Source organism: Lonchura striata, chromosome 4 (assembly GCF_050655825.1).
Source record: "Lonchura striata isolate lonStrDom1 chromosome 4, ASM5065582v1, whole genome shotgun sequence".
Lineage (NCBI taxonomy): Eukaryota > Metazoa > Chordata > Aves > Passeriformes > Estrildidae > Lonchura > Lonchura striata.
This window is the reverse complement of record NC_140706.1, coordinates 13,801,654-13,829,457: the sequence shown is the minus strand read 5'-3', so window position 1 is coordinate 13,829,457 and position 27,804 is coordinate 13,801,654. Positions and strand designations below refer to the sequence as shown.

Genomic DNA, 27,804 nt, shown 5'->3' with positions numbered 1-27,804 from the left:
AAATTGAGGAGGAGCAATATTTCACAAAGCCTTCATTTCACAGGAAAGGGTTAAAATTCCTGGACTCCCCATCTCTTGGCCCAGGACACTGTGCTGTCTCCCACGCTGGGCATCTTCCTCCCCCTCCTCCTTCTCCTCTGCTGGCAAACTTCCAGATGTCTGCAGGCTCTCTACCTCTTTCCCTCTAGGTTGAGGGGGGGGGGTAAACAAAGACATCTCAGATGTTCATAACCAAAGACAGCGAGTTCTCCTGGGAATTCTGATTTTAACCCCTCTGTGTTCTCAGAGGCATGTCCACCTTCAATTGGTCACCCCAAGTGTCGGCATCCAAACCTGACCCCTGACTGGACTGACCTCTTCCTTCCAAGAAAATTCTTTTCCTGTGTCAAACCACGACAATTGACTTTCCCATGGGACAGGCAAGTCACATCATTTGTAAAATTAATTGCATCTGTGATAAAAAGGTCTTGGCATCCAATCCTGAATAGTCATTTTCAGAAAGACTACTTAATCAATGAAATATTTGTTCATCAATTACATTTAGAGTCTCAGACAACATTTCAGGGAAAGGATTGTTACCACATAAATGCTCTGATATGGAGATTATATGTCATGAGTGACCTAGAACACACGTATCCAACTATTCATGTTACTAAAACTCTCATGAAGGTGTGGGACTTCTGTCCACTACAGCTCATCCCTGTGCATCTCTACATGCAGCCACCCTGTAATCAAACTGCAGGTCCCTGCCATCATCCCCACAGTCTGCAGGCATGTGCAAGATCACATGAACAGTGTACACTTTCATGTACCTCTTGTTTCTCTGCAAAAGCAGGGGTTCCACCATCAGGAGACAGACCTGCCCCCATTTGTATTACAGGGCATGCAAACAGCCTTGGGGCACCCAGCCTTACGTGTCTGAACATGCAGAAGAATGCCTTGTCAAGGACACAGCATAACATTCTGGCCGTGTTATGGATACACAAGGGCATATAGTGGAAAGGACTGGTTACACAGGGAAAGATGACAACTTTCTGGAGGGAAAGGATTGCATGGAAGAGGCTAGGCAGAAACAAACTGCCTAGATTGGCACATTTAGCCTGTGATGTCCCATCCTGCTGTTATACACCCGACAGTCCATCCTAATCCTGAATGAGCTTTGCAAAGTCCTTCCAGAGACAGTTCTCATTGTCTAAAATACATGTACACTAACCCATTATGATCAAATATCCCCATTAATGTGGGGAATGTTGAGGATGAAAAGACATTTCTACAACACCTGAATGGATGTGGCCTATCTGCTCCCTCATGCAATGGCATCACATCGCCTCCACCAACAGCAGCACTGGGCACAGTGGAAACACAATTTGTGTTCCTTCTGCAAAGTCTTCTTATTTCTCCGCTGAAGAGAGGTTGGTTCAGACATCAGCTGATGGACCAGTGACAGGATTCCCTCAGTCCCCTACTTAGATTAGGATGAGCCTGTACTAGGCAGACAAGATGTGAGAAAAATGACAGCATGATGAATCTTAACAGAAACTAACTTTTAATGAATTGTTCAAATCCATAAAAGTGACGTCCTCCATCTGTTTTAAAAAATGTGTCTTATTCTTCATGTCACTTAACTTGTCCTGAACACTGTGTGGGAGAACACAGAAGAAATATTAAACTAAGCTAGGAGTATTTCATAACATTTTGTGGCATCTCCTCTCAGTAAATTGTACTGCCTACTGTAGTTCTTCACATAGTTGCATTTTATGCTGCATTCCTAAAAAGCCACATGACACTTGCCTTTGGGTCAAATTCATAATCACTCAACAGTAGCATACATTCTTTCAGCTACTAGCAGAAATGACAGAATGTTTTTCCACTAGTATTCTAGTGGAAGTAATCTACAGAACTGGGGAAATAGGCATAGAGAGCTCTAAGTCAAATACAGAGTCAAATACAGACACTGAAAAAGACAGACCTATATAGCTTTATTGAAGAGTCTTCAGAAAGACAAACGTAAATGTCAGCTGGCCATCAAGATTCCTTGACTGTAATTAAGAAGCTATAGATAAAGAATGAGATAATTGAAATGTGTTTCATATTTCACAGCAGCTTTGTTCTGCTTTGGACACTAGAGCTGAACTATTCCTTTTTCTCTTGCACCACCTGTCCAAAGCTGTATTACCTGGATCTTGTAGGCAGCTGAGAATATCCCTTTGGGTACAGGTAAAACCCACTTTGCAATTTTTTGCATGGCCTGCCTAAAGCCACAAGTGGGTTGGAGCACTCTTCATCCTCTGGCATGCAATCAGCTCAACTTGTCCAACATAAGAAATCATGAGAGTGGAAAAAAAGTGACATCTTCTGTTAGGATCCAGTCTATCTAAGCACAATTCCTGAAGGTATTCTAAGAATGAATATGAAATTGTTTGATTTCATATAGTCATGAGCTTGCATAATTGTATGAGGGTATGGAAGCCTGGAGTTGAAGGAGAACCACACAAATGTGAAAATCACAGATTAGGTTTCTCCTCTACAGCGTGGTGGGTGCATTGGCAGATATTTGAAGAAGAAATGGATTCCATTATTCTACTGTGTCATTTTTCCATTTTTCGGAAAGTTATGAGAAAATGCTTCCTTTGCTTTTCCCTACATGTGAGATGACTCAACAAAATCTGAAACTCTGCTATCTTCAGCATTGTTCAAGTATATGATACAGAAGGAACATGTCAGCATGAGGAAGACAGGAGATGCAGAACATAAACTTAGCATAAAAAGGCTGAAAATATTTTTCTATGCCTCTTTCCCAAAGTAAGCAAGGAAGTGTTTACAAGGTACCTATTATGGGGTGCCAGCAGATCCAAGTATTGTATCTAAAGGGAGGGTGAAAAGAAGACAGAACCATGTTCTTTTCAGTGGTGCCAAATGACAGGATAAATTAATACAGGAGGTTCCTTCTGAACATCAGGAAACACTTTTTTACTGTGAGGGTGACTGAGCAATGAACAGGTTGCCCAAAGAGCTTGTGGAGTCCTCAGTCTGGACACGGTCCTGGGCAACTGTGTGTACATGGCTCTGCTTGAGCAAGGGATGTGGACCAGATGACCTCCAGAGGTTCCTTTTAAATTCAAGTATTCTATGATTCTGTGACAAATATGAAGGAAACCTATTTCTTAAACCTGCATTTAAAATTTTGGCTTGGCGGAACAATTTAGAAATCATTTCCCTGCAGTCAATTAACTACATGGGAAAAAAGGATCAGAACCAGGCTGTATGTTATTTTTCTATTGTATTAGATAGGTAGCCAAGTTAAAAAAAATGTAAAGCAATTGCTTGAATAAATGATCAATGCTATTTGCAAGATATTTACAAGATATTTGCATGCTTTAAAGTCTACAGTAAAACTGGCTTCTTCCTCTAGTATCAATGGCAATGTTGAAAGGTGTATTCTGGGAGATTACTCACCCACCAAGAAAAATACAGAACCTTCTCTGGTGCTCTTTATATCTTGTTATTCTTCTCTGGTGCTGTTTATTTCCTATGTTATTTCATAACAAAGGCACCTATTTCTATCCTAAGGAGCTGAATTCCACTAGAACTAGAAATGGCACAGACCTGAGCTAACAGATCAACCTTTTCTGCAAGCAGCTGTGCAGCCACCACAGATTACTTCTGCACCACTCCAGGACTGATTGAGCAATGCAGCCCAGAGACCACTGATATCCCAAAAGGAGAAGTGGGGTATTTAACCTATGCATTGAGACAAGGATTTAGCCCCAAATGCTGATTTCATTTTCTTGACTTTTAACTAACTTGTTTGACCTTCTGTGTCTAAAGAATCTGAATAAACGTCTTTTCTGCAGGAGGTATATACCCTCTGCACATCTGACAGCACAGTTTTACTGCAAATGTTTCCATCTCCTTTTAAAAGCAGGTCATTTGTCTAGTTGAATCAGACTTATATAAGCCACAGCTTACTGGGGTAGCAAATGTGCATTAGCACTTTTTTGTTAATGAGTTATACACAATGGTACTCAACAATTCTTTCTCCTGTTCTCCCAGAGAACTGAAAACAGGCAACGGGCTTAAAACAACTTTCTAACCAAGTTGCACCTCATTAATAGAGGGGTATTTTTAGCTTTTGCAGTGAGACTGTTTAAAAGTACACTTTAATTAACTCCAGGTAATTTCTGCTTACTCTCAATTTGATTTAGAAAAGGATCATGTGAGCTGATGCTCACAAATCAAGAAGTTTCTTTTCTTGCAACTTTTTAAACAAATATACAAACAAACAAAAATAGATTTTATATTTTAAAAAACCCATGTATTTCTAAAAATATTTTCATTAGGCAGGAATTTACATAAAATATAAATATTTATATGTAAAATTATTTACATGTGGCTATATTAGCCAGGCACATTTTAGTAATGAAACATACTACAGGACACACCAGGACCTGTGGACAGAAAAAGCAACCTAGAAAATGTAAATACTAGAAAATATTCTTATCAGAAATCAGAAATATGTGATTAGATCCATTTTTTAAAAAATCTCAGACTTTGAGTGAGAAATTAAAATAGGTTTTAGCTCTGTGGGTAAAAAAATAGCCTTAATAATGAATATTTTAAGTATAGAATACTTTTCTGCTGAAAAGAAATCTAAGCAGGGGTTTAAGAAAGAAATGTGGCAGACATGTGACAGAAATGGTTCCTACAATAAAGGAAGATAGGAAAGAAGCATCCTATAGTAAAGCAATAGGTCAAGCTGACAACTGACTGCACCTGAAAAAATGTCAATGGAAAGGAAATCACAGAAATCCGGGAGGTGATAGAATGCTATATAAGGTAGACATAGCACAGGCTGGCCAAAAGTGATTTGCACTGAATAAATAACTTGTATGCAAACAACTAAAATCACAAGAATTAGTGGAAGAACACAGCAGTTGACCAGGCTCTGGCTTTGGGCAGGCTGCACTAGATTGCACAGGATTCCTCTCAACCTGAGCTGCTATTGATCTAGATAGAAATCCATGTTAATGATGATGTCCCAAACCCACAGTATTTGTAAAAAGATGACTGACAAAGTTGCAATTGTTTTTATTATATAGTCCCCTTCATCAATGTATTTGGTGATTAGCAGGATGAATTATGAAGAGGTGGAACCTTGTATTCTCAAAAGTACAATTTGGATCATAAGATTTGGATAACTCAAGACCTACCTCTGCTAAAAGTATTGGTCCCTCAGCACCCCTGATGCCCACACTCTTCTTGTACTTTCTTCTTCCAGCATCTCTGAGCTGTGCTGTCCCCCACTCATTCCACAACTCTGAAATTCAGCCCCTACTCTTCAGAGGAAATGATATCAGCAGCAGCAATTCATAACATTTGGGTGTGTTTACCTCATTTGTCACCCTTCCTCTACTATGCTCTGCTGCAACATAAGGACAAAATTAATTTCTTTGAATTGCAAAGCTGGAGTAAAAGACATATGAAACAATTATTCTACCACAGAATTTTTCTAACAGTAGGTCTATAACTGTGTTAAGAGATGTAAAATTTATATTAGTCAGACATAGATACCTTTATTTGCTGGTAGCTGCTGAGGAAGATTCATGATGAGTCTGTGCCACTGGTCACTTCTTTTCCTGAGCTGTGTGAGTTGAGATGCTTCTGTCTTGTCTGTATTGAAGAACAGTAGGTAGAAAAAGAGGTTTCAGGTGTTTACACAAACACACAAGAGCCTAAAAAGTCAGCTGAATTTTAAAATTGCCGTATCTTATCAAACACTGTCTTGGAGCAAACTGGTTGCTATTCATATACAAACAGCTATTTGAAAAGCCTATCTTACAATCAGTGAAATATATCTTACACCTCTTCCACTGAGGGAGAGAAGCTGGAAGGAAGAAAGTACAGAAGAAGATAAAAAAAAACCAATCTATTCTTTTCTTTGAAAAATTCTTTGTCCAAAAAAATCACTGAATTACTTGAATTAAAATGCATTTTGCCTCTTTTTCTATAATAATCATTAAACTAAGGCATATGCAACAGATAAGCAAGAACAATGGCAGGGGAGGACAAGACTTTTCAAGAAAAGCTGTAGGTTATTCTTGCACTAAACGCTTTTACATATATATATATATATTTTCTATTCAATCATGTTAGATTTTGCTTTTAATTATGAAGTTAGGATCACCTTCCTTTTCTGTCACTGAAAGAATTGAATTGGCTCATATGATAAGGCTTCTGTAGGACTGCAGGGACATCCCCCATGAGGATCCCAGCAACAGCTTTCGTATGCAGCCAGTGCACAACCCAAGGGCCCTACCACCTCTAACAACCTTTACATATTGAAATTGGTCCCAGTCAGAATTAGATAAATACCTGAATTAGGCCAGAAAAACCAAGTGTTACCTTAAGTGACTTAGCAAGAAGTTCCTTTCCCACACCATAAAGGAAGCCTGAATGGTACTAGCCCTATGCATATAATAAAAGCTTTTTCACCTATCAGGTGTGAATGCCTTTCAGTCAGGATAGCCCCAGGAAAGGCATGCTGCTACAGGCTTAGGCAGATAAGGGTCACTCCATCTTTGTGATGATTTTAATATTTCCAAATGAAGTTTCTATGAACTACCATTCAATATTTAACAGTTCTGAGGGCTGGATTCCTGCCTAATGAAGACTCCTGCAACCAGGGAGCCAGGATAATTTAGGGACCCTGCCAGTGCACCCAGCCCCCAGGATGCTGAGGACCTGGGGAAAAAAATCAATCCAAGAAACCAGAAAATTCTAGGCAGAATTTCACAAATAACTGTTTCCTTCAATCTCCAGCAAAATCAGTTGGAATACTCTAATTTGACTACATGATTACTTCATCTGAATCTATCTAAACATCTGTACCCTCATCTGTACTTTCTAAAAAGGCCCATAAAGAATTGGTGTCAGTCCTGTCCTTCAGTGTCTAGGAACCAGGATCCATCTCCAGAGAAGTAAAAGAACCAGACTCAGAAAGGTAGTGAATTTCATTAAAGCTATATTTTCTAGTAAACAGATATTAAAGATTTGCTTTCTATTGTTCCTAACAAGTGAAATAGGGAATAAATGTTCTTCCCCTGTAGCTACAGAAATTTGAAACAAGTCCAAACAGCTTCTCTATTGAATTTACACAAGCAGCGGCTCTAAGCTCATAAAAATATATCACTGTGAAGCCTACAAATATGGCTTCATTTTATTACTCTTACAACGATAATTTGGAGCAATAAATATTTTACACTGAACTTGTATTCTGTCTGCAACATGGGTCATCTAATTTCCTTGGACTTCACTCTGTATTTCAGGTTTCACAACCCACTTGGTCTGTGCCTGGTAATTCTGATGGTGTTACTAGCAGTTGCATGCAAAAAAGGCAAACACAGACCAGCTCACATTACAGGAGTGGCCTTTGATTCAAAGTGTTGCCTACATTTGCAAGTGATTCAGTGGAAATCAACTGACCTTGCAGAACAAAGTCCATTTAACAGAGGAAATAAAGCCTGATCCAGGTTTTCATCATAGTACCACAGCTGAGCTTTAAGGTTTGAGTCCACCCCAGAAAAAAAAAAAAAATAAAAGCAACAAATTCTTTTAAAAGCAACAGTGGACTTCAAGGAACATAGTCATGGTGGATATCATCTGGTAGGTGAAAGCATTCAACCTTGAACTCTGTCTAATAAAGGTTATAAAGCATCTGTGTGTCTGGGTATGTCTTTTCATCTAAGGTAATCATACCCTACTGGAGCTATCACAAGCACCTTGAACATTATTTGGTGTTAAGAGCAATGAAAGCTTTTTTCAGGTGTCAAGTCCATTCAGTGACATTGCATTCTATTTAAAATAAGAAAAGACCCTGCAGTAAACAGGCATTTTTCCTGTAGCATAAACCAAGGGGACAAACAACCACGCAGTGGGTCCCAGTCATGGCCCTGAGCAGATAAACATTTCACACTGTCCATGGGAAGGATGGCTTCAGAGTGCCCCATCAGTTCCTACTCCTGAAAACACATGGTATGGTTCACCTCCTGCTGATTGTGTGAAAGAAAAGTGGGCCATGGCCTTGCCTCTCCTGAATCCCTTTAAAGCCAGCAGACATCCCAGAGAGGTGCAGTGCTATCGGGCTCTGTCTAGCAGTGAGCTGTGTACAGCACACATTTTGATTCCTGATTTCCTGCCCATGCCACACACTAAAGGCTGAGTAAAGACTAGACCTCAACAATACACTGCAGTACTAGAAGAAATATGTTTGTATTTACAACCTCACAGGTTTTCATTTGAGTTGCTGAGTATAAATTCAACAGAAAGTTGCTTCTTCACCTAAGCAAGAAAACCAGTAGAGTACAATTCGAATAGAGCATGCAGATCAGTTCTGGCCTATTACTATTAAGTTCTCACAAACCATGTAATTTTGGCACAACAGGGATTTGCTTCTAAAGAAAGCAGTAGATATACACACACACAAAAAGTATCAAACCCAATACAAACCAAACAAAAAAAGAACTCAAACAAACAAAACCAAAAATTCCATCTGATATAATATATTCCATTAGGTAGCAGGTACAGAAAAACAAAGAAGGGTAGAACAAATACAGAACAGTTCTTTCAATCACAGCAATGTCCTCTAAAAACTGAGCTGGAAATTGTCATTCTGAAGATCACAAGCATCTATCATTAATATCTTTCTCTTAAAATAACCCGAGGCCAATCATTCCTAATTTAGAGTAGCCTGAAGACTGAGCAATGGACTAACTTTTCTTATAGAGACCTTTTGGCTATTTCTTTACATTTGTACAAGGCTGTGAGTAGAGAAAAATTTCAGCTCTCAGACTGAAGGTATAATAAACCCAAATAATACAAGAGGGAGGCTTTTTGACATTGAGAGATGTCTGAAATTGGAAGTCTGGAAGCATTATAATGCTTGAACGGGAAGGCAACCCATTGTTTACACTGCCTCCTTCCACCATCTTTAGCATTCTTTCTGGATTTGAAACTGCATAGCAGGGCATGGATGCATGGATTGCTGCCGCCTGCTCTGAGTGAAAGGGTCTGTGCGCTGCTAGCAACTTCCAATGTACATAATAGCATTTGACTTTTCTGATTTCAAGGGGCTAAGTACCTGAAAATATAGATCCTAACCTTTTCTTACCAACTCTCAGTCACAAGGGAGTCTTCCCAGAGCAGATTGCACAAAACCAACAGGAAAAGATTCTCTTTGCTGGAGGTTTTCTCCTGCTTTAGCAAACTCAGCTGCCTAACAAATGAGTCCAGCAGCAGCAAGGTGAGGATGAGGAAAGTCATGTACCTGCCTTTTCAGCACCTGCAAGCTCTGCTGCCTTTGCAAGGTTCTACTAGACTTAGGATGTCATCCAGAACAGAAAGGTGGGAAATCCTGTGCAGCTGCAACTCCACTGGACTCACACAGCTGTTTGAGAAGATGACATTGCAAAAGTTAATGTTTTGTACCTATCCCTTTCTATTTATACAACAATACCTTACTCAAAAGGGGTACCCTACATTCTCCAAGTCTTAATTGCTTGCAAAGCTATGACAATGACACAGAACTGGAACTTAGATCTCATCCATTTTCAACTTACTACTAATCTTTTTCTTCCTTTACTTTGTTAAAACCAGCATTCTTCAGATCATGTAAAAGCCATCATTCAGAGTCTTGAATCACCAAGTGATAATCTGTTTCTTATTGCAAACAACACTACAGTTAGGGAAAGAAAAGGTCTTAAAAGTTTGTACTGATCTACAGAACTTTGACAAGCCTTTCTTACAGCAGTATAAACCTCCATGCTCAATATTCAACTCCAGGAGCTTAAAGTACCAGTCTGAGAATGTTTGACTAAAGAAAATGAATTAGAAGGCCATGGCACCACTGCATGCTTCATAGAGATCATTTTAAATAAAAGTCTAAACTGAGCTATGAGGCAGGGCTGTGAGGAATCTTCAGACTAATCCTTTATTTATTTCTCTGGAAATGTTCAATATTATCACTTAATTATCATTTATCTTCTCTTTTCACTGTAAGGTTCCTCTCTGCATGCTTCACTTCCACCTTTCTTTCATAAGCTCATCTATACCACAAGCTCTCATTCATTCTCTGTAGTTAAATCAACCCTGAAAATAGTTTTAAGAGATTAGGCTTTTTCGATTTTCCTTGCACCTCCTTCAGTATTGTACTTAGACTAGTCTGCTCCTTCTCACACAGCTCCTTTCCATCTGCTATATCTTATGCATTTTATTGCTTAATCTAAGGTGTGAACTTAATTTTAAAATATACTGGACCATTAGCGAGGATATATGGTAGTGGTGGCTCCCACCTTGGACAATATTATATCTCCTCAATATTACTATTACTAAATGCACCATCTGAGAAGTAGAGCTGGCTATTGAAAGCACTGGACACCTGACAAGCAAACTCAGCTGTCAAAAAGTTGACAGATTAGCCTTCTGCATTTTTGTTCAAGTCTGCTACCTATTCAGAATCAGTCTCATTCCCACAGTTTGTTTCCCTATTTCAGCTGTGCCTTCTACTGACAGCAACCAACCTGCATTTTCTACCTGATGGACAGGTCTTCTCTTCAGAGGTACTTCGCCTGTGCATAGGCTGGCTTATAGGCTCACATTCCTAACCACAAACATCTTTCTATACTTCCCTACCCTTTTCACTTCCTTTGCTTTTCTAGTCAAAATAGTGCCTTACTCATGTCTTTATACTCTTGCCCTAAGTTAGACATATATGCTATAAATTTTAGACCTGAAGTAACACACCTTTTATTTCCTGAATTTAAAATAACATTACAATATATACCTATTTAATTGTATTTTAAATTTCTACATCTGAATTCCATTAGCTGACTGGATAATACCACTAATTCCTCCCTGATTTCCCTAGAGTATTTCCCGGTGACAAAATAGAAACCTGTGAGTCTGAATTCTTAAGTTATATCTGCATTACTTCAACATGACATATGTAAATTTTGTTGTGTAACAGGCAGCTCCAACACAGACCGTACACAGAAAGCTCTATTTCTTCAATTAAAAAACTTTCATGTCTTTGCTCTTTCAGCTACTTTCCACCTCTGCATCTCCAAAACACCTACAGTGAGAAGCACAGTGTTTGAAATAAAGTTTTCAAATCCCACTGATGCTTATGACAGCATGAACCCAACGCTCTCCAGGCTGCACTGGGAGCTGCTTCAGCCAGCTCCAGAGCTGAGCCAGCACTAAAGCCACCTCCAGTGCTGACTGAGGCACTGGGCTCTGTCCTGGGAGCCACATTGCTTCCAGTGAGTCACCACTTCTTCCCTGCTGTTCATGCATCCCACCCCTGCTGTCCTCCTGTCTCTAACATGGGTCTTGTCCTCAGCTCAATCCCCAAATTATCCAATTTTGGCTCTGAATCATTTGCTATTTCCTCCAGCAGAGTTCTTCCTCTAAACAGGCTGCCATTTAATTTAATCTTTGGGCATAACACCCTTCCTTTTGCCTGTATGGCACATGTCAGTCATTCAGGATATGCTAGAACTTTGGTAACCCCATTTTTCACATCTTCCTTTTTAGACTAATGAGGGAAGCATAAATGAGTATTGGCAATGTTGCATTGATAATTTTCATTGCCTTTCTCATTCTTTTGGCTTAAAGAATTCTCATTTCCTTTTTCTAATTCGTCATTACTCAATTAGCAAAATAAAAATATGGCACTGTTGACTCAATGTCACTCTCTCTTACCACTTTACCCACAGCTGAAGAAAAATTACCACCATCATGTCAAATACATCTGCTTTGAGGAGATTACAAATTTGCTCGATAAAGAGAAGTGTGAAGTCAAAATACTCTCATAAGGCATCAGATTTAGTAGCTTGGAACATCTGAATTTAAAAAGTAAGGATTACATAACAATGAAAGGTACTTGAAATAGCTTAAGAGCTGTGTAACCAGTAAATCTTGAAACCTTATTGGCAATTGGGATTCATTATCAAAGCATTGTGAAAATGCTTCTATTGTCAATATTAAGCATCAGTATTGTACTCACTGATGAGACCTTGTGAAAAGTGAAGAAAAGTAATTAAATCTAAACTTTCTTGAGCCTTTCTGTGAGATGCTGCAAGAGATCACTTTGTTTAGCTTATTAAAAAGAGAAAAAGAATACTGAGAAATGACCTAATTAGAATAAGAAAGTATGTTTTTGGGCAAAACATATCTTTAATCTACCTGGGAAAGTGATAATATAAAGCAGTGGCTTGAAGTTACACTTAGATACCTTCAGATAAAAAGGTATACAGATGCTTTCTGTTATTATTTTGACACCAAAGATAGTTCATGATTGGAACAATAAAGAAATTATGAATTTTTCATCTTTTGATTCTTTTATATCGACTGAGTATTAAACATGAAATAAGTATTATGATACCTAATCTATAGATCACATGGAAGAAACAGTGATCCCTTATGACTGAATTATGCAGGTCTATAGCAGCTGAACAACATTTAAGTTTTTTGATTTTAGCCTGTTTCCAAGACAATCCAAACCCACAGTTATGACATAAATATCTGGGTTAAACAGCAGGGCTAATCACAAATGAATGTATTTCTCTACTAGACTCTCAGATTTATAACATACAGAAAGCTATAAAAATACAAAGTAAAAAGACAGTATTATTGTTTTGGGTTTTTTCAGTAAACAGTCTTGTGAATGTTCTGTTTTACAAAATTACAAGTAAAGTATTTGTACATATCTATTGGTGCTAAAGCAACTACACTGCAATGACATAGTACACTTAAAGACAGAAAACATCTTAAATATTAAATATGAAAACCCATAAAATAAAATACATTTATAGTTACACCATCCTAATTTTCCTTAAGTACTTACATTTGTTTCTTGAAAACCTTTAACAAAATTCTATGTGGAGATACTCTTTTTAAAAAATTGAGCACTCTTCACTCTTCAGATGTTCTGTTACATATTTCAAGGCTGGAGGTAAATGGTTGTAAACAAAATAACTCACAAACACAGCTATTTCCTCTAATCTACTTGAAATTGCTGATGATATTTTAATAAACATATCATCTTTGTTCTGCTTCCCCCAACAGAAGTCATGATTAGAAAGCAGAGTTCCATAACTGGTAGCTTTGCCTCCTGTCAAATTATCAGTGCAGGCCAAGGCTGAAGGTAAAGGATATAAGCAAATATACAGCATAGATATTTGTGTGTTGCACTCGTGCACTACACTGGTTTTTGGTGAAGTGAGTCAGAGTGACCCAACATTCCCAAGGCTTGGCACTCAAGGAGTAAATGAGGTGCGAGCCGGTCACAGCCCATGGTTGAAGAATATATATCCCTGCTGAGAGGGTCGAGGAAGCTGTTACCACCTGATAAACAACGCTGCTTATGGGTGAGGAGATTGAGGTACCAAACCCCTTTTTTGCCTCAGCCTTCAATGGCAACCACTCAGACTTCCATCATGGATGGACAACAGGATGGGGACTGGGGGAACAAAGTACCTCCCACTGTAAGTACAGATCACATTTGGGACCACTTGAAGAACCTGAGCATACACAAATTTGTGGAACCTGATGAGATACATCCCAGAGTCCTGACGGAATTATCTGAACTACATCATTTCAGGCAAAAAACCTAAGACCTGTGTACAACCAGTGCTAAAAGACTTTCTTTGGGAACACCCTATCTGTGTCAGAGCTGTTAAACTACAAGGAATTGATCGAAATCAACTGAGAATGTAGTATTTTGCTCACAGTAAATTTCAAGAGTTTGGCTGTTGAAATCATGGATGTAGTATGTTAATGCCAGTTTTAACTCATTTTGTCTAAAAAAAAAAAAAACACAGTTCAGTTCATGGTAAATAAAGATCTATTTCAATAAATTAACCTTAGGACTTAAATCCCCAGAAGGTCTTTTCCCCACGGCTCTTAAGGAGCAGTACTTCAGTCATCCCAGACAGCCATCCTGCTTCAAATCCATCTGGCTTGACAGAAAGCATTTCAGGAGGAAAAAAAAAAAATAATAATCAGAGCCATTTTGTAAAGTCCCAAGAAAGTAAACAAGAAGTAGTAAATACAAGTACTGCAAGTCTGTTATTCATGAAACCTTGCGCGCGTGGTATTTTTATAAGTACAGGAAGGAGGCAATTGAAGGACTCGGACTCCCCGATGCTTGCGCGTCCCTTCCAACTCAAGCTATTAGGGAGGCGGGGGCAGGTGCGCTCGCTGCGCGGAGCCATTCGTTTCCCCGGAGCCGCAGCATGACCCGCGCGAACCCCGCCGCTGGCGGGCACGCACACCCCGGCGGGGCGGCCGCGCTCCGCGCTCCGCGCCCGGCGCCGCTCGCCGCCCGGGGCCGGGCGGGGCTTGTCCGTGACGCGGGGCGGGCGGGGCGCTACAAACGAGCCGGCGCCAGGCTCGGGCTGCGGCGCTGCCGGCCGGGCGAGGCGGGCGACAGCGGGCGACAGCGGGCGCTCGCAGCCCCGCTTGCAGCCCCGCTCGCAGCCCCCGGACGCCGCCGCCGCCCGCGGGCGCCCATGGAAGAGCGGGGCGAGCGCTGCCCCCCGGCCCCGCGCCCCGGCGGTGAGTGACGCGGTGCCTCGGAGGGGAGCGGCGCGCCGGGTGCTGCCCCGGCAGCGTGGGAAGTTCGGGATGGGCGAAGGTGCCGGCGATCGAGGATGGGCTCTGCCGCCCCCGGGGTGCGCCGCCGCCCGCCCGGCACCTGCTGCCGGCAGGTGGGAGCCCCGCGGCCGCGGCGGGCGAGCGCCGCTGTGGGGCTGCGGAGCGGCTGCCCGGCCCGGCGGTGCCCGAGAGCTGCCCCCAGCCTCGGCGGGGACGCTGCGCTGCCCCAGCGCTCCGGGCTCACCGAGCCAGGCTCCGGGAGGCAGCGCTGCCGGGAGGCGGGGTAGGAGAGAAAGCCGGGGGGAAAGCAAAGTGTTCGGCAGCACCTGGCCAGGTGCGGCTGCCGGGCGCTTACTTCATCTTCTTTCTCTTGTGGTAAAATGACAAGCACAAGTAAGGGCAGAGTGCAGGGCTCTGGAAGCGGGGCGCCTGCCTGACGGGAGAACACTTGCAAAAGCTCTGCTGAGCATCTTCGATCTGCTCCTTCGCATAATGCTGGAGCCGGCGGGATGCAGCTTGCTGAAGTGGAACCTGGCGAGCTGCATAGGGGTTGGGGCGCAGTGGTCCTTGGGGCTTGGCAGGAGGGCACAAAGCCTTAATTTGACCTCGTTTCTCTTTTGAAGGACTGGCACTCTAGAGTAGTACAGCAAAGGCTTGGTTACTGCAGTTCTCGGTGTGCTTTCCTAGGATGAAGGTGTACGCAGTTCAATTCTTTTGGGGGTAAAGGATGCTGAGAGGGAGGGGCGGTAGCCTTCAGATGGAAGAGTTTGGGTTTGGTCTCGTCTGCCAGCCAGACATTCCAAAGATCAGGAGGGGCACACAGCTGAGTACAGGCAATTCAATCACCTCAGCTGACTGGGAATTAAAGTACATTATTCTCCTTCCTTTCTTTGTCAGTGCAGTGGGTTAAGAGCTTTCCCGGTTTCAAGACTGTTCCTCTTTGGATTTTGGTGTGGAAAGAAAAAATACCTGTGAAGTTTAGGAATATCACGCTTGAATGGCATGGGTATAGAATGTCTGCAGGGAGCATCTTTCTGGCATGAGAGATCCATGCAGTGCCCACTCCCACTGAGAGGGAGCCTCTGCAGTATGTATGGCAAATGGAACATAGTAGAACACATTCAGTTTGGTGAATGCCTATATATTCTCTGGCTATCAAGCTTAATTGGTAAGTATAAATATAATAATTGTTGCAATTTACATCTGCCAGCATTTCTTACACTCTCGAATAAGTGAATTTCTCACATTGCTCAGAAACAAGCACCTCTCAATAAGAGCACGGTAACTGACATCAACTTCAGCTCTCACTTGCAGATCCACCCTTTCAGGATCCGCCCTCTTTTTTTCTCCTCTTTCAAAAATGCAGAGCATTTTGATACTACATAACCAAAATTACTTCTGGTAGGTTAGCAGGAAGGTTATGCATTTGAAGCAAGGCCAGCTGTTGCAGTGGAGAGACCCTATTTTGACAGAGCACATTCCAGCCTCAGGATTGCCAGGTTCCCGCCTGTGTCCCTTCCCTTGTCAGGATACCTTGGTTATTCTGAACTAGGTGTAGGCTTACACAGGCATTACAGGAAAAACAGAATGGGTGGAAAACACTTTCCAATGCATGTATATATGTACAGATAAGTACAACTTTTCTGCTTTTCATTAGAGGAAATCAAAAATGTTTTTTTTAGTCTCACTAACCTGGGATCTCTCTCTTCCCTCATTTAGAAATGCCACTCACAACGCATAAGATATCAGAGCTCAAAAATATGTCAGAGCTGATGGATTTCCATGAAAACTTTTGATAATAAGAAAAACAAAACAGTAATATGCTAAGGCAGACTAAGATGGGAGATTCTGCTGGCCATCTCATTTGTCACTCCAAAGCATGAGGGTTCCCTCCAGGTCACTGTGTAGTGCTTTGTTTAGTAAATTGATTGGTTTAGCTAAGTCTAATACAGTGATGACCTCACCACTATTCACCCTGCTCCAGTGTTATTCTGAAGGCAGCAGAGTGAAAGGCACAGAAGTCTACTTGGACTATGAACTAAATGACTGTTTTGAGATGTGGAAATTTTTTTGGTTTATATTGTTTTTATTTTTGTTTTAAATACTAGTATTTGAAACAGGGCCCACATCCCTGTGTAAGAGGCAAGAAATTGCTTGGCAGAAGAAATGAAAATGGGATTGCTTAGTCTCCTGTGTTCCCTATTTTAATACATCAAGTTAAGGTGAGCCTTGGTACTGAAAGGGGGCAAGACAGGACAGAGCCATCTTTTCACACAGGCTGTTTTCTTTGGGACAGCTTTGATGAATTACGAAGCAACTCTATTAACTGTGCAATAGATTTCTGCTTCCTAATTAGAATGTGACCCATTTTGCTTGGTAAGTGGGGTGGGGAGTAATTTCTGGAGTTCGAATTGAGCATTTGGGTTTATGGGCGGGTAGAGAAGGCAGTGCTACAGTGTACCCTCTTCACAAAAAAAAATTGAATCCTGACAGGTATTAAAAAAAAAAATACTAGAAGGAGTTAAGGAGATTCCATATTACTATTCAGTACAAAAAGAAATTTTGTGCATCCTGAGCTTTTCAAGTTATTTTTATTCTGGTGTAATGTCCCATATTTTTTTTTTTTTAACTGCATGAGGTTCTCTGAAATCTAGAGTATTTTCTAACAATTTTTATGATCTCTTGCCATGAAAGACTGGAATGGTCCCTTCTGACCTTAAGAAAGAGTGCATGTTATATATAACCACAGTCTATTGTAAATTTGCTACTTTACTGCTCACATTGGAGCTGAACCACTTTAGAAGTCATGAACTGGTGGCCTATCTAATTTGCATAAACTGTATTTATCACAGCAGGTGCAGAAATACAGCAGATTTCAGCCAAAAATACTTCCTACCAAGTCAGCCTTTCTCATTTTGTGAAGTTCCCCTTCTGAAAATTTATCAACCTTTTAAAGTGTATTTCTGAAGTTTTAGTGCTGATAGTATCTCATCTTAACAGCACTGAAATTATTATTAGATTTCTTAACATCTGACTATAAAAGTTAAAGCCGTGGTTTAATCTTTGCTGGTTGTGCAGCAGTTTTAATATAATTGGGAAAAGTACATATCATCTAGGCACTGTAAGACAGGTTTTATACAGTTGCATGTACTTTCATGTCCCTTCTTAATGTGCAAATGACTTTTTTGATATATCATGGGGTGATCAATGGTTTATGGTTTTAGAGACCTTCAGTAGTATGTAGTTCTATTTCCTTTATTGCACTTGTCTCTGTAGCACTCACTAATGTAGGAAAGTGTTTGTAGTTAATTACTGGAAACTAGAATTCAAGCATTTCATTGCCAAGTGTTGTTTAAAACTTTTGTTAAAATGGGATTTAAAAACCACAAGTATACACAGTGGGAAGTATAGGAAGAATTTCTTCATGGAGAGGGCATTGTAATACAGTTTAATAGATAAAAATTTAAAAATGCAGAATATCTTTTCAAGAAAAAACACATTTCATAAATTGAATTAAATTTAAAAAAAAAAAAAACCCAAAAAAACAGCACCTACTCCCTTTCCTTTCCTGGTCTTGGCTGAGCCTTAAGTGATAGCTGTACTGGGAATTTTTATGTTATAAGGGTACAAAGTGGCACTTGAGCTAATATACACAACTAAGCAATATATCTTGTGGTGGACAGAGTCTACCATTAGAGGATAGAAATATACTGTTCATATCAATGAGCTCTTGAAGGATTTCAAGTACACTGCAATTGTTCGAGTTCAGTTTTCTTGAAGCACATCACTGAATCCAAATGTTCAGAACACTGAGTCTTTGTCAGTTTAGGAAGTTGGTTATCTCAGTTAGGGGAATTTTTTTACCAAGAGAAGAAGCCAGCATAGCAGATGTGTGGGTTGTACTGCACAGCTTGGTTTAACCAGCAATGTTAGTCTTATATTTTGCAATACTTTGTGCCCAAATATGTGCAAGGGGAAAATACACACAAACTGTCCTGAGGTTCTATCACATCAGCAAAACCAAGTATTCTTTTAGAACAGAATGTCTCAGATTTTCAGCTCTAATCTCCCTCTACAGACAAACTTCAGCAAGTGAAGTATAGTTTTCATTCAGTCCAGACTGTATTTTTAGATGTCTGTGGAGAGATCTCTCCAGTGAAGGGATTCAGTTCTGCAAGGAAATAAAGTGAGGCCATCTGAAACTTAACCTGTTTGTCCACAAGGAAAACACAACTTCTCTTTAATGAAGGTGATGCTTATGGAAAGGATGTTGCATGCTTATGGAAAGGATGTTGTCTTACCTCTCCTAGTGACTGTCCTGGTAGTAACTGGGTCCCAGTAGCTCTGCTGAACCTCTCAGTGTGTTGCTGTGGGCTTTTTTTGTGAGGTAGGTCCCTGTCAAATCTGCCAGCAGACTCTGCCTGATGGTTACTGACTGTCCTACAGACATTCCTTGTGCCTCTTCCTACCCACTTGGGCAGCTAACCCAGAGCTTCTTGTGAAAGTTCAGAGCTAAATCTAGCCCTATCCAATTGCCAGCAAAAATGAAGTCACCAGTCCAGGAGGAAACTACCTTATTTTGTTAATGCATTTTAAGCTAAGAAGTCTATATAATCAGATGGTTTAGGCAATGTCACTGATGACACGCATACAGAGGCATTAAAATACCTTTGTAAAATGCTAAGAAATATTAGAAATTACAAAATAGTAATACATGTTTCAAACAGTACTGAAACATGCTTAAAAGTCAATGACATATGACAGACTCTGGTCCTCATTCTGCATTTACTGATTAAATTTTCTGTTTATTTCCAAGTTACTATTACTGTTGAAGAGGTTTTAATAATAAAGTCCACACTGCATCTGGTTAAATAAACAGGATGGCACATTTCACTAATTAATTGGAGAAAGCTGAAGAAAAGATTAAGCAAAAGCAATCAGAGTTTTTGAAAAGTCTTGGTATAATCTTCAAAGCACCATTTAACATAAACTGTGTTTCTTTTACAACTTGCTCATTTACTTGTAGCAAATACAAAAGTAATGGCTGTCAGTTAAATTTTTTGGAGTAATCTGGAAAACAGAGTCATCAAGTGAAGTCATGTATGCTCTGCATGACTTGTGGATGCAGTGAAGAGAATTCTTAAAGCAGAAAAGTAACCTGGCAAAGTGCCTGCTTTAAACTCCTCAGTGAATGCTTCTTATTGTTGAAAGAGTTTTTCAGACCCACAAATTATAAAGCTATGGAATACATGTTTGTATATAAACCACTGTAATTCTAGACATCAAACTACAGATCGACCTAATGCATTAAAGAGAATGTAGGACATAAGAGCTGAATGACAGCTAATTTATATGCTGCTTTATTCCTGAAGACCACTCTTCTCACACATCGTGTATTTTATGCTGAATCTAGAGGCACAGTTGTGTCCATTGTGTTCCATTGGTCTAGCAAAACAAAATAATTGGTCCAGGTATCAGGCCTATACAGTTTGGGAGAATAAAATAGAATGGAAATAAAAGACAGACAAAGCTTTTTATTGCTTGCAAAGAAAACAACAATAGTATATGTACTCTGAATGACATAGTTACTGATATGGTTTTTTGGACATGCATAAGATAAATGCTACTGATATAGTAGAGGTGATCTGCAGTGGAGGATGTGCTCCTGAACAAATAGCTGAGGAGAAATAATGAAATTCTGTATGTCTGAAACAAAAGATATTCCTGTGTTATAATGAGATTTTATATTGGAACAGGAAACAGTTGCTTTTGTGTATTTAGAAAAAGCTGCCCCACAGAAGTCTTTAACAATGGGAAGACACTGAGGCAGAGCTCCACTGAGGCTCAAAAACCTGCCTGAAATGGGACCCCTGGTACCACATCTGTAATGTCCCACATATAGAATGAAAAACACCTTGCTAGGTCTTTTTCTAAAAAGTTCCTGTGCTAAATTCAGCCACAGGATGGCTTGAATAAAAAAGCTGGCAACTGACTAGTGTGAAAACTATAAGTAACAAATTAAGAATCCCAATGAATGAATATATAGCATTGATTTTATTTTTCAAAGATAAAACAAAGCACCCTAAAAATCCCCCAACAACAGCAGAAAAGAAAAAAAACACCCCCTCCACCCATCCAGCAGTGTGTTGTCACTATGAGACCAGCAGTTAAAATTTAATTTTTCAAGAGACAGTCTGTTACAGAACTTTGCTTTTAGCATAGCATATTTCAACCTGACTATTAAGAAATAACTGTTCCTATCAAGCTTTAAATTCACTTCTTTCCACACAGTTCAAACTGTTCCTTGCCAGAATCCTATTATGGTTTTCCAATAAGGTGTTAAGACAACTACTCTGGCTTACTATTTATGGAGCCAGTGACTTGAAATATACTGTGAAGTAAGTGGCTATTCCTTTAATCTGTGACCTTAAAATTCAACAGAGTTGATGTTTTTTTGTTCTTATGTACTGAGCTGCCCGTCAGTCACTGATCCAATCTGGCTCGTGCTGTATCCTGTGCTCCCATTGCTGCTGAATATTGTGGCAGTGTAGCTCAGTGAATTCACCTATATCGAATTTGCTGTCACCCAGTACCTTCCCCTATCAACATCTACACTGTGGGGCTATTAATGCTATTTATTGTTAAAAGAGATATAGATTAAGCTAAGAAAGATTAGGAGGAATGGTGGGGATAGGGAGAGCAGACTAATGACAACAGATGAAATGGAATTCTTCCAGACAGAGAAAACTTAACAGTGGCCAAAAATGGAAAACCCCAAATTCCTCTGTAAACTCGCCTCACATCAGATATCACAGAATAGCCTGAGACAAGGTATGGCCACAAGCTCAAAGTCTGTGAGCTTACAAGGAAGCACTCTCTTAACTTCACATCTATCATAACACTTTGCTTCTCTTTCTTCCCAGCCTCGATTTCTGCTTCCTAACAATATTGCTGCCTTGTAGCCCGTTAAAAATGGAAAAAGGGAAAGCAATGAAGTGATAATCAGTAGAAAACATCAGGAAGCAAAGCTGTTCTGTTCAGGGTGAAGTCACGACCTCTGTAAATGCAAAGCTATCAAACAGAACTTTAGATTGCTTAGAAACACATCATTAGTCCTTGTTGCACTGGGACTTACTTTATTGTGGAAAAGTCATTAGTTTCTTTTCACATTCTCTGGAGAATTTCCAAAACCTAGCCCTTGCATTTCCTCAGGTTGTTCATATGTAATTTCGTATTTCAGCCCTTGTTAGCTGGCACAGTATGTGCTGTTCCAGGCTTAAATTCATAGTTACAGTAGCCTACTAAGGCAAAGCAGTCAGGTACTCAGCTGTCATGGCTTCTACTTCTGAGTGGAGTCAGACAGTACTGAAATCTACACCAGCCCTTCACTGAGGGTGTAAAGTCTTTGGAAGACATTGTAATTCAGGGAGTTTGTGTGCACAGCCTGCTCATACTGCAACAATCTAATAGCTCTACTACATATGAAACCATTACAATTTCGCTTCAAACATTGCATTAAAAATACCCTGACCTTTAAAGGGTGTTCAGTGGTGGTATTGAGTAGTCTTTTCATAAAGCCTAAACTTAGTTCTTCACATCACAACAGCTTGCTGGCTAACTCTTGAAATGACCTTCAGAAGTGCCCATTGTGTATTTTCTTTCCTGAGTATGGAGACGGGAGCCACAGATCTTCTAGTGTTTTGTTGATTCAGTCATACTATAGTCTGTGGTTTCATTATCTTACCTCTTTGCAGGGCCAGCATGCAAGCCACCTATTTTATCCTTAGAAACAGTAAGCACAAAGCAAAAGTTAGCTTCACTCTAAAAATGACACAAAATTCACACACAAATTGATGTGCTATTTACCTAGAGCTCTTCCTAATTTGTTCCTAGGAGAATGTTGTCTTCTCATGCTGGACAGCTCTATCTACATTGCATGAGCCTTTTTCCGTGGAGGCTTGATATCTAAGGTTGCTGTTACATAGTTCTTTGAGAGGCTGTAATTCCCAGACATCCTACAAGACCCTCAGCATTTAGGCATGCTCTTCTGATCCCTTCTACACCTTTTCATGTTTTGTTTCTAAGACAAACCTGTTCTTGTTGATTAAAAAATCCATTGTCTTGTATTATAGTTCAACTCCAAGGAAATCAGATTTTTAAAAAAATAACTAATAATACTCCACGTGCAAATGAAAGATTTATAGTATTCATGTCTCCTGATCACTGGAAATAAGTTTTTTTTTATGGCATTGTTGCATATGTCTGTCTTTTAAAATATTTAATTGCAATAAATTATCTATGAGCCTGGAGTTGGGAAAGATAAAGTTTGTTCTGTTTTGAAAATAAAATTATATTTGCAGTGTGGCTGAATATAAGATAATGTGCTTTTTCTTTTCCCTCTTTCAGCGAAGTTTTTGCTTGAGAAATACACATCCGCTCAGCAAAACAAAAACCACTTTTAAGGGTTGTTCTTGGTGGAAATCGCTCTATGCCCTATTACCCGCTTGAGTGAAAGCAGACTAAGAACTTCTGTCATGGCAGCTTTTCTGCTGGGAGCTGTGTTGCTTATTGTTCAACCTCAGATAGTGCCTTCCAGACCAGCTATAAATTCAAATGCTGAGACTTCTTCTCAGTCTGTTCAGAGAGAGCTTTTAAAGAAAACGTCTCAGAAAAATGACTTCAAGGAAAACATTCATTCTAATGGATCATGTCAGCAGCTGCCACAGACTATTATTATTGGAGTGAGAAAAGGTGGAACAAGAGCTTTGTTAGAGATGTTGAGTCTCCATCCAGATATTGCAGCAGCAGAAAATGAAGTTCACTTCTTTGACTGGGAAGATCATTACAGGAATGGATTGCAGTGGTATATTAATCAAATGCCATTCTCATATCCCCATCAGATCACCGTGGAAAAAACTCCAGCATATTTCACATCACCTAAAGTGCCTGAAAGAGTTTATAACATGAACCAATCCATGAGACTACTCCTTATTTTAAGAGACCCAAGCGAAAGAGTACTATCAGATTATACCCAAGTGTTCTACAACCACATGCAGAAGCACAAGCCGTACCCATCCATTGAGCAATTCCTGATAAAAAATGGTGAACTCAATGTGGACTACAAGGCAATAAACAGAAGCTTATATTACATTCACATGCAGAACTGGCTGAAGTATTTTCCTCTTGATCATATTCACATTGTAGATGGGGATAAACTAATCAAAGATCCCTTTCCAGAAATAGAAAAGGTGGAGAGATTTCTGAAGCTATCACCACAGATAAATGCTTCAAACTTTTATTTCAATAAAACTAAGGGATTCTACTGCCTGAGGGACAGTGGCAGAGAGCGCTGTTTACATGAGTCCAAAGGACGAGCGCACCCACAAGTAGATAGCCGGTTACTCGAGAAACTGCAGGAACATTTCCATGAACCCAACAAGAAGTTTTTTGAGCTTGTGGGCAGAACATTTGACTGGCACACATTTGTGGCAAGTTAGTGGTAAGCTTCAGAACCTAAGTTCCAGTGTACAGTTAGAAGATTTTAAAAGGGCATTTAAGCTATTATTTATTTGTAAAATCCATAAATACTTCTGTACAGTATTAGATTCACAATTGCCATATATACTAGTTATATTTTTCTACTTGTTAAATTTGAAAGCATTTTGTATTGTTTTTCATGGTTGTTAACATTGTGTATGATGTGTCTATATGAAGAAACTAAATTATTTCATTGCAGAAGGTGCTCTCTTGAGAATGTGTTGTCTTCTTAATAAATAAGAAATTCATTTCGACCAAACATTTCTGAATTATTTGAATACTTTGGCCTTCCTGGACTATTTTCTCTAATTGCTAATGAATATGTTAAATTTTATCCTTCCAGTTTTCTTAGTTTAAAGCTTGAATTAATAATTTCTTTTCCATTTGAAAATACTCTTGCAGTTTACAAATTGTTCAATCCTGCTTTATGAAATTATTTCCTGTCAAGTGGTGGTACTTAACACATGTTGGGAAACACACACCCAAAGGACAATGGAAGTATCTGTGTCATTTGGTATATTAACTGCTGTACTTAACATTCATATTCACTGTTATAACAAGTGCTCCTCAATTCTTTGGCAGTACAGTGCAGGTTTCCTGGCAGATTTTTAAAGATTCTGTGGGGCCCAGCTCATAAAATACAGGTAGCTGTAGAAATATGGTCAAGCTGAAAATTTCCAGTCTCTGAGTGTATGCATACTTCATAACGAGGTATGGTTGCGAGAATTTAAGCAATATAGAGACTTATTCAAGGCTGCTTTTTACTGTTCCTACATTTCATAGCACATTTACGCTTTACTATCACTGAAAATAAACACACCAGAAAAATTAGTTGGTCTACATTCCAGTAAGCAGCAACTTCATTAATATAAATATTACCACATTTCTCCGCTACTTAAGGCTGCTTTCTGTGTTTTCAGTTGCTTCATGCAACTGAAAATTTCTTATCGACTACTGTTAGTTTAATTTCCTTCCAACAACCGTGATGCCAGGTCTTGATTTGATGTGTGTTGTGGGATTAACCCAAATTCCAGGAACTTGCCTTGTTTTCCAGCTGCTAAAAATGGAAGTTAGTACATTGATAAAGACGGCAGCTGTCCTTATCTGCAGTGGTTATGATGTTTTGTTAACCATCAGTTTCTGGAGTTAGAGTTAATCCAGTTTCCACACAAGGCTTCTTACAGTAGTTTCAATCCAAGCTACTGATTTTTATTTCATGATCTTGAGTTTAGTTGTTGAATGTGCAATAGCAACACCCAATAAATTTGAACTTGTAGCTGATTGTTACAATCCTTTATAAAACTTAAATGTAGATTGATTCATTTTTTTCTGCTGACCTAGTGCAAACTTGGGCACTATGACAAGGTATTGTCTAGATGCAGATATCCCATATTATGCCTCTTGCATGAAATTTTGCAGATGCTGTCCCTCTCTCTCCCACTCCTTGTGCACCTGCCCAAGCTGTATTCAACCTCAGAGAGGTTGGTGGTGTTTTATAAAGCCTACAATGAAATGGTATTGTACTCAATAAAATATTTTCTGAATTGCATTTTTCCTTTTTGTTTTTTTTTTTTTTTTCAGTTTCTAGTTTGGAAGACCAGAATTTAGGATTCAAGTCTAGTTCAGATTTCAGCTAAATGTTACTTAGAGCTTAGCTGTAGCCTGTTGCTATTGATAAGAAAGCAGTTGTTTGCTGCTGGGTTGTGCCTGCATGGTCCACTGCTGACCCAGAATATACAACAAGGAGGGGAAGTTTCTGGTGGCAATAATGTGAAATCTTACATGAGGCAGATGCCAAAAATAACAGAATTATAGTACCATCATGTTTCTATTAAAGTTTTAGAAATGAGAAATTCAGGGGATTTTGTGTAAGGTGGGGCAGTATTCTCTCCTACACTTACCCCATTACCTTGGTAATGTTATCTCTGCAGGAGTCAGCTGGACCAAAGTGATTTTGGACCAAAGAGATTTTGGCCCAGACAAAAGGCTTCCATTAGTGCCTTCCTGCAGTCTCAGATTAAGCTCTGCAAATTCACCAATGTTTTGCTGAGAAAGGAAAAATACTAGCAGGTATGTGACCAGGAATTGGAGGAGTACATGAAGGCAGGGTTACAACAAGTCCACCTGCAGCAGGTTGAACAGGGCAGCGGAGGGCATCAGTGTTGAACTGGAAATGCCTGTGCACTACTGACAGCTGATGTTGGTACTGAGGAAACTTTTAGTGCCTAGTGCTGCTTGATACCAGTATTTTGCCCATCTCTAAGCAGGACACATGCACACATTTCCCCACACACAATATGGCTTGTCTCTACAGAAAGGGAAGTGCAGCATGAGCCATGAGGTCACTATTACTGTTATAGTGCTGGGATCTCACAGAGCGTTGTCTGCAGGATCCAGAGGTGAAGTGACCACTTCAGGGGACATTCTGAAGCAGAATATCACATGACTCACATCCTCAACACCAAGTTCAGAGGGTCTCATAGAAAGTATATCATACCCAATGCTTATACCTTGTGCAGGGATGGCGTGATTGTACAGTACCTTATCCTGGAGGTAGCTCTGTTAGCTGTGATGGTGATGAACAATAAATCACACCCACACTAATAATAACTAGTAATGTTTACCTGCCATAAGTTCAACAGGTCAAGAGTTCCAATTCCCAAAACTATTCTGTGTGAATGTTCTGTTTAACCAGGGCAACATTCATTTTCCACACTACTTACTGTACTTAAATATATTTACTAGGCTGTTTCTAAAGAAGTGTTATAAAAGCCATCAGAAAGTGAAGAGAGAATGAAAGAAGGCTGAAGCACATTCCATCTTGGACTCTGGAAAAATTAATAATGACCTTTAAAGGCTTGTCATATCTGTTCATAAAAGGAAAAAATCCCTGAAATACCTTTCCAGTGTTATGCAACACAGGTATTTATTTCTGTAAAGCTGTACTAGCTCAGGTTTAAAGTGCAACTACTTGGGTGTTGCTCCAGAAACCTGTTTTCTCAGGGCACCTGGCCAAGCCTGTGATCACTCTTGAAAACATAAAATAAATACAAAACTTTATGAGACTTCAAAGCCTGGCACTCCCCTTGAGTACAAAAAGAAATTCCAAACAAATAATTATTCAGGGTGACACTGCAGGACTGTGTTGTGCCCTTTGCGTCACAACATAGATTAGTGGGAGACTTTGAAAGGCAGATATTGTACCTGCAGAGGACAAAGATTAGACTATCATGATTATCCCAGGAACGCTGCTGAAAGATTATGGAAATGGAAAAGAACACCAAAGCTATTGTTTCATCAAGAGTATTTCTACATGTACTGCTGATGCTGCATGATCTTGTTACATGGGCTTTGCTCTTCCTTATATTTTTTCTGCTGTTACAAGTGAAAAAACATCTATTGTGCTTGAATAAATCAGCATTTCTTTGGATCATATCAGAAAAAAGTAATAAATTTTTAAATCTTGCTGCATTCATTGATGAGTGTGTGAAACTTAACACTATAGAATATTTTAGATGAAAAGTTTTTTAGTTTGGTTCTCAAAGCTGATAATTTTATCTTTCCTTGTCTGCTGCCATTTTTGGAGTCAGCTTCTGCAGAAAGCCAGGGTTTCAT

General features: G+C 39.7%; 1 protein-coding gene across 4 annotated transcripts; it reads left to right on the top strand.

The window, feature by feature from the left end:
* Positions 1 to 14,454: 14,454 nt before the first annotated feature.
* On the top strand, positions 14,455 to 25,738 carry HS3ST1 (heparan sulfate-glucosamine 3-sulfotransferase 1). Of its 4 annotated transcripts, none has more exons than XM_031504575.3 (2): positions 14,455 to 14,613; positions 23,059 to 25,738. In XM_031504575.3, exon 2 carries the CDS (start codon positions 23,187 to 23,189, stop codon positions 24,147 to 24,149), a length of 963 nt encoding a protein of 320 aa, XP_031360435.1. In that variant the 5' UTR covers positions 14,455 to 14,613; positions 23,059 to 23,186; the 3' UTR covers positions 24,150 to 25,738. The 4 variants fall into 4 exon arrangements, with proteins under 4 accessions (XP_031360435.1, XP_085433828.1, XP_085433829.1 ...); XM_085577702.1 differs by having other exon boundaries at positions 14,456 to 14,613; positions 15,555 to 25,738; XM_085577703.1 differs by having other exon boundaries at positions 14,460 to 14,613; positions 15,550 to 25,738.
* Positions 25,739 to 27,804: the final 2,066 nt, after the last annotated feature.